The sequence below is a fragment of the Melanotaenia boesemani genome, chromosome 22 (genome assembly GCF_017639745.1).
Source record: "Melanotaenia boesemani isolate fMelBoe1 chromosome 22, fMelBoe1.pri, whole genome shotgun sequence".
NCBI classification, from domain to species: Eukaryota; Metazoa; Chordata; class Actinopteri; order Atheriniformes; family Melanotaeniidae; genus Melanotaenia; species Melanotaenia boesemani.
In genome coordinates this window covers 22,400,384-22,412,569 of record NC_055703.1, presented here as the reverse complement: position 1 = coordinate 22,412,569, position 12,186 = coordinate 22,400,384, and the positions used below count along the sequence as shown (strand labels likewise).

General features: G+C 38.2%; 1 protein-coding gene across 1 annotated transcript; it reads right to left on the bottom strand.

The window, feature by feature from the left end:
- Positions 1–1,658: 1,658 nt before the first annotated feature.
- Positions 1,659–4,396, bottom strand: LOC121634264. Its single transcript, XM_041976800.1, has 7 exons — positions 4,168–4,396; positions 3,761–4,030; positions 3,459–3,602; positions 3,211–3,300; positions 2,965–2,993; positions 2,707–2,775; positions 1,659–2,397 (listed from the first exon to the last, which is right to left on the bottom strand). The coding sequence occupies exons 1-7, from the start codon at positions 4,394–4,396 to the stop codon at positions 2,350–2,352; spliced, it is 879 nt and encodes a 292-aa protein (XP_041832734.1). The 3' UTR covers positions 1,659–2,349.
- Positions 4,397–12,186: the final 7,790 nt, after the last annotated feature.

Genomic DNA, 12,186 nt, shown 5'->3' with positions numbered 1-12,186 from the left:
GATAACCTATATAAGCTCTGTATAACTCCACAGTATTGGTGATGTTAAACAAACTGCATACATGCCCCGGACTCCTGTGGGCACAAGTAATGGAAGACCCTGCTTACGCTAGTTCCCTTGAGCAGTGGTGAAGGCCTGGCTTCTTTATCCTATCCGGGCCCTTTTGAGACCCAGGCCGGGGGCGTGCAGCCTCCCAGCCCCTCCGGAAGCCCCGCCCCTGGGTAAATGTACACGCATAAACCCTCACATGTTGAAGGATCTCTGGCGCCACTCTCTGGTCAGAAACAGAACAATAAAAAGATGAAACTGATCTAACTGTCCCTTTGTTTACATTTGTTCTGGTTTAATATTTAAAATGTTTTGTTGAATCAGGACGTTTCCTCCAGTAACTTTAATAAAATGAAAAAAATGCACATCCACAAACACATTGTTTACTCACTGAACATTTTTAAGAAACAATTTTTTCTTTTTTTTCTCTCATAAACAAGATTTCTGCTCCTCTGTTCAGTTGTTAATTAAAGATTTTCAACTGTTGGCTAATTATCACAATTTATACTTTATTTAAATGTAATAAAGTCATTTAGGGACCATCCTATCATTTAAATGTTAAATTGTTCCTTTTTCCTTTTTAATCTTGTCCAAAACAAGTTTTTCTTGTGAATCAGACCACACGTCTCAATGGGACTACCTGCAAGCTATGAATAAAGGCTGAACAATTCAGTTAAATCTTTATTTAATTTTCAACTTCAGAGAGAATAAAACCAACAGGAACACAATCTAAACCAGTAGCCATGAGGTTTTCCTCTCATGTACCTAAACACACCTCACAGATGAATCAACACCCTGAATGTCCTGCATGAGACTGTCTGACTTAAAGTTCTGATCATGGTTGAAACTATGACTAAAATACAGGAAAGTGTGTGAGCTGCAGAGCCTGAATTTAGGTAGAAAAAAAAATCAGGCTGAAGTAAATTTCTTCTAAAAATAAACCGAAAATTTGAAATGTTTGTTTTATTGTGTGGGTGTTACACAGACTCAGTGTTTCCTTGTGTAGCTGAAATAATTAATGCAATATTTTAGATTTAAAAGCTAAAATTTTCCTCTGGCATCTTTAGTACCAAAGTAACTCTGAGCAATGATGCCATGAGAAACATCACGTTGCTGCATCAGTGGTTAGTGAGGTGTTAGCTTCTATTTATAAATTAACATGTGTGAGTGTGGGAATACATCATTTTTACTGTGCATCTCAGACTGGTGGAAGAAGAACCTGCAGTTTATTAAACAAATTTATATTCTTACATTTAAATATAACAATTCAATCTAATTTATTTATATAATGTATTTATTTATTTCATTTATTTATAAAACAAAACACTGTTGACCAAAGTGCTGAACAATAAAACAACAAATCAAAACACGTTTATCTGTAAAAACACGAAAACATGAATCATCAACATTAACAGTCAAGAAACTTTAAATTACCCAAAAATAATAAAACCTAAAAAAACGAAAGCATCACCTCAACTGGATTTTAAAAAAAAGCAGGTTTGAAGAAGAGTTTTAAAAACAGACAACTGTTTTATTTTTTTAAGGCGGCTGGTTCTACAGCGAGAGCCTGATCCGCTCTAAGCTTCAGCCTCGTCTTAGGAACCACCAGCAGCTGCTGGTCTGCAAAGCTTAGAAGTGGTGACAGAGTGTAGGGCTGAAGCAGAGAGGTGCTAGACCACTCAAAGGTTTATATGTTAAAATAACTGAACATTAAAGCATGATGTCATGGGGCTCATCATGGTGGAGCATCAGTGGTTAATGAGGTGTTAGTTTGTGTTAGATGCTAACTTTAAATGAACGTGGGAACAACTGCAGCAGAGATGTTTGGTTTTTTTATCATTAAAACCTCAACAGGCAACAGTCATGTGGCTTAAAAGGTGTCAAACCATACAGGTAAATGTATTTGTAGTCCTGTGTGAGTCATTATTCACAGTAAAGCATAGCAGAGATACATAAAATCAGATTTAACAGATACCAGTATGTGTTCATTTGCAGATAGAGAGGATTAAACAAGAGTTAAAGATTAAAAGGAATCATGGTAATAAAACAATCACATAAAGAAACAGTAAACTAACCACTATGTTTTTCATATTCTCTCTTCTTTCCCATACTCTCCACCTCAGTTTCATGCCTCACACAGCTGATACTGTAACTGGTAATCTGCAACTAGTCTGTATCATGGTCGAGCACTTTTAACTCTTCCTGTTCAAGGTGGGAAAGATGCTCCTTTCTGTACAAAGAAGTTGTGAAGCTTTTTAAAAATACTTTGGTTTGTTGATGGTAGAACTGGAGCTGTTTAGATCAGTTGGAAAAAACTCTCACGTTGCTGTAGATCACAGGGTCAGGGACCTAGAAGGAAACATTACAGCACAAACTTTGTTATTCAGGTTTTCAACACGTCCTCCAGCTGATACGACTTACAGGTAATTTCTTCATTCTGTTTAACATCTGACTTTCTTTCTTGGGGACATGATTCCTATCAGTGGTCACAAGTTAAATGTCACAAAAAATGCTGTTGTGAATTTTGTTAAATGATAATTTCTTTAACATTTTTAAGTAAGGATTGTACCAGGAGCTGCCAGACTATAAATTAGATAAACATTTAACAGCCAATTCTTTTATTACCATATCACCAATAAAACACATTGGACCACTCACACATCTTTTTTTCTTGGTCTTCTTGGTGTGGCTGATGGTGGAGTAGGCGACAGCATCATCAAGATCAACCTGTTCACAAAATACAACACAGTGGTGCTCAGTAATACCTGGATTTACACTGAATTACATAAGAATATTATTCAGTTTTATCTTTTATCATCATTTCTTGTTCTCTTCTCTGTGCCATGACAAATGCCCCACCCCCCGAAATCACCATTGTAAATTCATGAATATTCAGAATTCAGTGTTTAAACTTACAGTGTTTTCTTCCCGTTCCTTTTTATTTCCTAAAAAGACAAAAGTCCAGTTTAGCTTCATCTCTGTGAATCTGCTCAGTTCTTTTTATGATCAAAACATCATTTACTTCTGCCTTCAGTACAAAAACTGTAGATACAACAATGAGCAGAAAGTTTCCCATAAACGTTGAAACATTAAAAACTTTTTTCACTTTAAAACAAAAGATTCGTGTTTCTTGTGGAAATTTGCATCTATGGATTTTCTCACCTTTAGTTTTCTTCCACTTGATGATCACAACAACAGTTAAAAAAAAAGCTGCAAAACCCAAAGATACAACAACATACGGCCATGATGAACCTGGAAAAAGGAAATTAAAACGTTAAACACAGTCAGAGGTTCTGAACAACAACAAGTTTCAGACTGAGACACACTGACTGAAGCAGAGAAAATCTCCACCAGCAGCCAAGAGTCAGTCTGACATTCACACTGCAGAAGATGAGAGATTCAGTCTCTACCTGCTTGTTGTGATGGATTGTTGTTGTTTGTAGGTGTTTGTCTGTCCACAGATGTCCTTTTAGTTTGTGTTGTTGATGTTTTACGAGCAGTGGATGATTTCTGTGTCTCTGACGGCGTTGTGGTTGTTGATGGTGTTTCTCTATCTAAGAAACGCAGTAACAAGTGTTCATTAAGATCAAACTCCGTGTTTAAAATCTTTATGAAAAGTTAGAAAATGGGTGAGAAATTTTAGGCATTTTTCTTGAAACTTAACAAATAATTTTAGTTTCAGATGATTCTAAATATTTCATGATGTTCTCACCTGTTTTCTCACCTGAGGACTGAGGGATGAAGGGAAACAGTTGCATTTTCTTAGTGTAAACATCTGTCACTTTACACTTTAATAACTTCTTAAGCTCTGACTCTTGATTCAGGTGAGATGGTGTAAATGTCACAGTAGCAGAGCAGGAAGGTGTATGAGGGTAAATTTTCTCTTTACCCTCATACAGCCACTCCACTGTGTGTCTACAGTTTTCAAATCCCAACACAGAGCAGAACAAAGTGACTTTATCTTTGTTCTTCTGTTCAGTTACTGGTGAAGATGGAGATGTTGTGAGAGACAACAAGAGGAAAATAACTTCATCACTTTGATCATAATTATTGTGATATTTCAGTCTGTTGTTCTAACAAGACAGTTTGAGCTGAAAACATCATGATGTAAATACTCACTGGTAATAACAGACATATGAACCATAGAGTCTGGTCCTTGTTTTTGTCCTGATACAAACTGTCTGCAGGTGTAAAGACCAGCATCCTCGTCTGTGACCTTCTTTATAACCAGAGAACAGTTCGCTGTAAGACTCAGTCTGTCTGATTTAGCTGCTGCTTCTCTGTGAATCTGTCCATGTTCAAACAGCGTTACTGTTTTCAACTTGTTTTTACTAAAGCTCCAGGTCATACTTTCAAAGTTACTCTGATCATGTATCATATTTCCACAAGACAAAGTGACTTCATCACCAACTCTGACAGTGAAGGATGAATGTTGTTCAGCTGCTGCTGGTGAGAAAAATAATATATAGAAAATTAAACCTCTGACTTTAAATATCTGTCATGTTTCTTGTTATAATCAACATAAGTTTCAAACCAAGTTAAACATAAAAAACATAAAACGTTTCTGTGTTAGAAAAGGAAAACCTAATGAAGCTACATTAGTAAAGCTTTGAAACTGGTTTAAATAATTTATTTAACATGTTAAATATGTTTCCTTACCTGTAAACTGAAGCATCAGAATCAGGAATAAAGACATTTTAATCTATCTGAGTGGAACCATTGTGCTTCTGTCTCTCTTGTTGTCTCCTTCACAAATGACCGAGTTTCTAAAAGTGGTTTCTTCTTGAACACACATACATGAGATGCTTCGTGTGGTTTGTGATGCGTCACTTCCTGATAGTGACTTTCTGTTATTTTTCACCTGCTATTGGTCCTGAAACCTGAAGATGAAGTGTGTTGGTGAGAATGTGGAAGTGGAGGCAGGTGAATTTGAAAGTTTGACCTTTCAACTTTGCTCTCAGTCTTACTTTTGAACAAATGTTGCTTTATAATGGCTGGTATGCAAAGATTTTTCATGTCACGTATTTGTATTTTTCTGAGCCACATGTGCATAAAGTTGATGTCTGATCCATCCTGATCACTGCAGCCTGTTTTTATGCTGTAAAACTGCAGAGATGCGATTAAAACTTTCCTTACATGCAAGATTTAGGACCTTGTATGTTAGGCTAATCTTTTATATGTAATTTATTATTTAACTGTTAAACTTTCCCATGTTCTCTTTGTTCCTCTCGTAAAATAATTTTATGTACCAACAATTACAAGACAAACCATTCAAAGGCCCATTTATGCTCTAAGCTAAAGAGGGATACAGAGCATTTCATCCATCTCCTGCATCCTTTATCTGCATAATTTGGATTGTTGTCATAGCTGTTGATGCATACCATGACACAGCAAGAGGAGAAGCATCATTGGAAACCATGAGATCAGTGTTGAGCAGAATAGCTTATTTGCCAACAGTTAATGGAAAAGAAAGAAAAAAAAGCTGTCAAGTCCTTTATTGCTGCACAGACGACCACCGTTGCTGCTTCTTTTCATCTCTTTCTGAGAATGTACATCATCATTATCTCATCCACTGTCACCATGTTTGCTGTTGTGGATTTTTTCTTTTTATCAATGTCCAGTGAGAAATTAAGAAAACAATGACAAAGTTGAACTGAGTCAAAGTGTTTTAATCTTGTAAGAGACAGAAAGGGTCACACACATCAGTTGTTCACACATCTGAATGGAGGAGCTCTCTGCCTGTGCAGTGAACTCAGTTTTTATACCCTCATCTTACACTCCTTTGGTGGGCAGATGAAACAGGTGGAAACACAGAGCAAAGGCAGCTTCTTCTCTACTTTCTGGCCTTGGATGCAGATGTTTCATTTTTCTTAGAGGCCTGTCTGTCATAACTCACAGTCTGCTGATGAACTTTCTTCTCTTCTGCTCACATTTATTAAAATATTGCATGAAAACACATTAGATGAACAAAGACTAAATGAGATATTTGTAAAATAAGAAATATTTGTATGATCAGTGAAGTAGAATAAAATGATGAGCACATCATGGTGGAGCATCAGTGGTTAATGAGGTGTTAGTTTGTGTTAGATGCTAACTTTAAATGAACGTGGGAACAACTGCAGCAGAGATGTTTGGTGTTTTATCATTAAAACCTCAACAGTCATGTGACTTAAAAGGTGTCAAACCATACAGGTAAAGGTATTTGTAGTCCTGTGTGAGTCATTATTCACAGTAAAGCATAGCAGAGATACATAAAATCAGATTTAACAGATACCAGTATGTGTTCATTTGCAGATAGAGAGAATTAAACAAGAGTTAAAGATTAAAAGGAAAAATGAACATAAAAATCACAAAGAAAAAAGGTGAGAGAAAAGAAAGTGACTTTTTAAAACTTAAAACTGAGTTCAGATGGAAAAAAAAATCACATGTACATAAATATTTACAGGTTTGTTGTGACACTTTGAAACTTAAAATAAAGCTCAGATGTGTCTTATTTCCACTGATCATCCTTGAGATGTTTCTACAACCTGATTGTGGTGCACCTGTGGTACATAAAGTGGTCTTACAAGACTTTAAATATTTTTTTAAACTATTTAATCAGCATTTTTTTTATATTGACATTGTAATAAAACCAAGCATGTTTGTATAGATTCCTATAATCTAGTAAAAGTTCGGCAGCTACATCCTGGTTTGTCCTCGTGTTTTTCTTGCAGTTGTAAAAGTTTCTTTTCAGGTAAGTGGCTGGTGGCAGGTAAGTGACGCTAATGCTGTAGGTGACGTTGTTCCGGGGGAGACGGCAGATTCAAACTAGGCGCCCAAACATTTCTACTTTCATTCGATTGTATTTTGTGCCAACCTAATTAAAATATTCTTTAAAGTAGGACTATAGTGTCTTTAAAAGGTACACTCTGGAGCACAGCGGGGAGGATTTGGCCAGCCTGACAGATTTTATAGATCGTTGTTACGACAGAATCGTCATGGGGAAACCAAACAACACCTCCACCCCCTCCACCTCATCTAAATCCAAGAGACAGCGAAATGAGGATTCACCTGGAGCTATTTCACCAACGGGGAACGACTCAACAGATGTTCTGATCTCCATAGATAAGAAACTCAGCAGTTTTGATGCGCGTTTGAGTCTGGTAGAAATTCTCCACAAGGAATTCCAGGCGCTACGTGAATCATTAGAATTCAGCCAGAAGCAGGTGGAAGTCTGGCTGCAGAAAATGCCGGTCTCAGAGAGTCGGTAAAATCCCTCACCGAGGGCTTGACCCGTCTCTCAGATGAAAATAAGAAGATTAAGGAAACGGTGATCGATCTGCAGGCGCGGAGCATGAGAGAGAACCTGGTATTTGCAGGGATTCCAGAGCAGACGGAGGAGGACCCCGAGACCACGGTGAAAAACTTCATCAAAACCCACCTGAAGCTCCCAGAGGAAACGGTGAAAAACATCTCCTTTCACAGAGTCCATCGGCTCGGCGGGAGGAAACCCGGGTCCAGCAGACCAAGACCCATCGTAGCGAAGTTCGTCAGCTTCAAACAGAAGGAGCAGGTGAAGAACCAGGGCCGCGAACTGAAGGGGACCAACTTCGGAGTAAACGACCAATATCCGAGAGAGATTCTGGACCGACGGAGAGTCCTGTTTCCCATCAGAAGGAAATCTATGGCTAATGGCGCTCGCGCTGTCATCGCGGTGGATAAACTGTTTATTAATGGACAACTGTACCGCGACCCGGACGTCACTCCGGGGCTCTTCTGATCCCAGGTGCTGTAAGTCAATCTCTCCAAATGATCACTCTTAACTCGCCATTATAGATCACTGACAGTAGAACACACTGCTCGTCTCACCACAGCCTCTACATCTAGATCGATGTATTTTTTTCTGTTTTGTTTTTATATTTCACACAAATACTTTTCTCACTTTTCACTATCTTTCACGCTTTCACTGTTAATTGTAATCCAGCTCGTAATACCAGCAGCGCACGCGGCCGGTCGAAAAACCGTCAGGACGCACAGCCGCACTATACATGATAAATATAAACACTCGCGTTTTATGTATGAGAGAACACGCATTAAGGTACATATACGGACATTTAACATACGGACAAACGCGCGCAATCAGGCTGCATGCAAACACGCGCGAACACGCAAGAGGGGCGCACAAAGACACACGCGTCAGTAACACGCATGAAGCATTAAACCGTTCACAATAACCATGTTAAAAATCGTCTGTTGGAATGTACATGGAGCCGGTTCCAGGGAGAAGAGGTTGAAGATCTTTAATAAATTACAGGAGCTGCAGGCTGACATTGTCTTACTACAAGAGACTCATCTAACAAACTCAACCATAGATCTTCTTAAAACAGCTCAGTTTCCTCATGTTTACTCAGCTTGTTACAATTCTAGGCAGAGAGGAGTAGCTACTCTTATTAATAAGAGACTAAATTTTGACATAGATAGCACAGTAGTGGATCCGGAAGGCAGATTTCTGATAACTTTATTATCTATTTGTAATATCAAATTATGTATTACCAATGTGTACGGTCCCAATGCAGATGATCCCTCCTTTTTCCACTCCCTGTTTGCTACACTCCAGAATTATTCAGATAACAGAATAGTGCTAGCTGGTGATTTTAATGTAGTCTTGACTGAACAAGATCGCTGCAGCACATCAGGTAGTCATCGAGTCTGGCAGTCGTCAGAAACTATCAAACAGTACATGAAGGATTTTGGTCTTTGCAATGCTTGGCGCTCTCACCATCCTAAACTAAGAGAATACACCTTCTTCTCTTCAGTTCACCACTCCTTCTCTAGAATAGATTATATTTTAAATAGTAACTCACTAATGGGCGACATTTCAGAGACTCAGATACATCCAATCCGCATCAGCGATCACGCACCAGTTTCATTCACTCTGAGAAACAAAAATAATAAACCGATTGGTAAAAGCTGGAGATTTAACACCTCTTTATTGAAAGATCCTGAGTTTATTGATTATTTTAAAAAAGAATGGTCAATTTATATAGAAAAAAATGACATGCCTGAAACTTCAGCGTGTCTCCTTTGGGAAGCAGGAAAAGCAGTAATGCGAGGGAAAATAATTTCCTTCTCCTCACATAAGAAGAAGAAGGAAACAGCAAGAGTTTTAGAATTAGAACTCAGGATTAAATCATTGGAGGAGGCTTACCGCATTTCCCCCGAAGAGCACACAATGAATAATATAAGGAAAACTAAATTGCAGCTTAAAGAAATTATAGATAAAAAAAACACAGTTTTTAGTGCAAAGACTTCGTTTGGAGAACTTTGAACACAGTAACAAATCTGGAAAGTTTTTAGCAAATCAACTAAAAACAAACAAAGAGAAAACAACAATCTCCTCTGTTAAAGATCAAGACGGAAACATCAGCCATGACCCAGACAAGATAAATGACACGTTTAGAAGCTTCTATAAAACATTATATGAATCACAGATTAATCCAACAGATGAACATATTGAACAATTTTTAAACAACATTAATCTACCAAAACTAAAAAATGAAAATAAAATAAATTTAGATGCACCTATTACTGTAGATGAACTCCACGAAGCTCTCCAACATATGCCCAACAATAAAGCCCCGGGTCCAGATGGTTACTCAGCAGAATTTTACAAGGAATTCTGGACAACGCTAGCTCCTACATTTTATAATATGTTGTTAGAAATACAGGAAAAACAAAAAATACCGCAAAATATGAACTTAGCTAATATAACACTATTGCTAAAACCAGGCAAAGACCCCACACTTCCATCCAGTTACCATCCCATATCTTTAATAAATGTAGACCTGAAAATAATTAGTAAAGCTCTTGCCAGAAGGATAGAAAAAATAACCCCTCTTATAATACATCCGGACCAGACAGGTTTTATAAAAGGTCGACATTCATCTACTAACACACGTAGACTAATTAACCTCATTGATTACTCTACTTTACATAATCTAGAATCCACAATCATTTCTCTAGATGCAGAAAAAGCCTTCGACAGGGTAAACTGGAAGTTTCTATTTGCAACACTAGACAAATTTGGGTTTGGACCTTCTTTCATAGAGTGGATTAAAATATTATATAATAACCCAAATGCATGTGTGAAAACCAACGATCAAACTTCTCCAAGCTTCCGCTTACAGAGAGGCACCAGACAGGGCTGCCCACTCTCCCCCTCACTTTTTGCCATTTTCATAGAGCCGTTAGCAGCTGCTATTAGACAAAATACAGAAATTAAAGGAATCCAGGGCAAAAATATAGAACATAAAATAAGTCTTTATGCAGATGATGTATTACTTTTCCTTCAGAACTCACAAACATCACTCTCTGAGACAATCACAGTTATTAATAAGTTCTCATCAATATCTGATTATTCTATTAACTGGTCTAAGACTACAGCCATGTCCATCAACTGTGACCTACAAAACATCCCTAATATCAAAATACAGACAGGAAACATTAGATATTTAGGTATAAATATTTCCCCCAGATTATCAGATTTAACAAAATTAAACTATGTTCAGCTACTAAAAACAATAGAAGATGATCTATTACGGTGGAGGCGCTTACCCATCTCAATAATGGGGAGAGTTGCCACTATTAAGATGATGATCCTACCTAAAGTTAATTATTTATTTTCAATGATACCCACTAAACCCTCCACCAGTTGGTTTAAATCTCTGGACTCTTTCATATCCAAGTTTCTTTGGAAAAACAAGCCGTCACGTATCAGTCTTAAAACCTTACAGCAGACTAAAGATAGAGGAGGACTGGATCTACCAAACTTTAATAACTACTTTATAGCTAACAGGCTGCAGTACATCTCCAAGTGGCTCAAACCCAGTTATCTGGATGAGCCGTGGCTAGATGTGGAGCAGGCTTTGTGTGAGGACTTAGTCATCTCTGACCTGCCGTTCATCAGCTCAACCATTAAACCATATAAGTGCTTTAAAAGCCTTAACATCCGTTTTTCCTTAATGGCTTGGTGGGAATTCTGTAAGATAACCAGATCTTCCCTCTTTCCATGTAGACTTACACCCATCTGGAACAACCCTGACATCCTGCAGAACAAAAAGATGATAAACTTCACTCAATGGAAGACTAAAGGAATACAACAGTTAGGACAGATAATAGAAAATGGAAACTTTGTATCTTTCAACACAATTGTCTCACAGTATGGAATCAACAGCAATAAATTCTTAGAGTACCACCAACTAAAATCAATTATATGTAAGAAGTATACCCCTGTACAGTTAGACTTGCAGCTTCCTGTCAGAATAGCAGAATTCCTGAATCATAATACTCCAAAATTATTATCAAAAATATATAGATTACTTGCAAAGCTAGAAGACAGGATATCTCTCCCAACTTCAAAATGGGAAGATGATTTATCTAATAACTTTGATCAGAAAAGATGGTCACAAATATGTTTAAACACGTTTAAAATGACTCAGAATTCAAATATACAACTAATACAATTCAAAATTCTCCATAGAACTCATTATACAGGACACAGGATGTTCAGGATGGGCCTTTCACCATCAGACATCTGCCCACACTGCTCTGAGAACACCTCTGATAGCTACATCCATGCGCTGTGGTCCTGCACACCTGTCCAAAGGTTCTGGATTAAGGTGTGTGAAGATCTCTCAAAATGGTTTAAAACTAGTTTTCCTGCAAACCCCACACTTTGCCTACTGGGCGACCTGGGTGACACCAACATAGGAATACACTCCATAAACTTGGTCCTCGCAGTCTTATGCATCGCAAAGAAAACTATTCTTGTGAACTGGAAAGATAAGAATAATTTGTCTATCCAGCAGTTTAGAAATCTCCTGTTAGATCACATCAGCATTGAGACAATGTCTGCCTCCTCCAGGAACCAATCTGATGACTTTCATTCCCTCTGGTCCCCTGTGACTGGCTACATCACTTAATGTAGGTGGAGGATTGCGGCTTCGCTGGGATGGGGGCGGATGTGGGTGGGGGGTCCCTGGTGGCTTCAGGTCTCCGGTTGTCTCCTGGGTGGGGATCTAGGCTGCTCCGCTGCTGGGTCGGCTGGGGGTTCCGGTCTGGGCGGGCGGCATTGGGTGGGCCCCGGGGTAGGGCTGCCTT

Excerpts from the sequence above, each read along its gene's own strand:
- LOC121634264 (XM_041976800.1), bottom strand. The coding sequence starts at position 4,396 with ATGACCTGGAGCTTTAGTAAAAACAAGTTGAAAACAGTAACGCTGTTT. Across the intron at positions 4,031-4,167 it reads TCATATGTCTGTTATTACCA|TAACTGAACAGAAGAACAAA; the intron begins GTGAGTATTTAC and ends CATCTTCACCAG. Across the intron at positions 3,603-3,760 it reads GTCCTCAGGTGAGAAAACAG|ATAGAGAAACACCATCAACA; the intron begins GTGAGAACATCA and ends TGCGTTTCTTAG.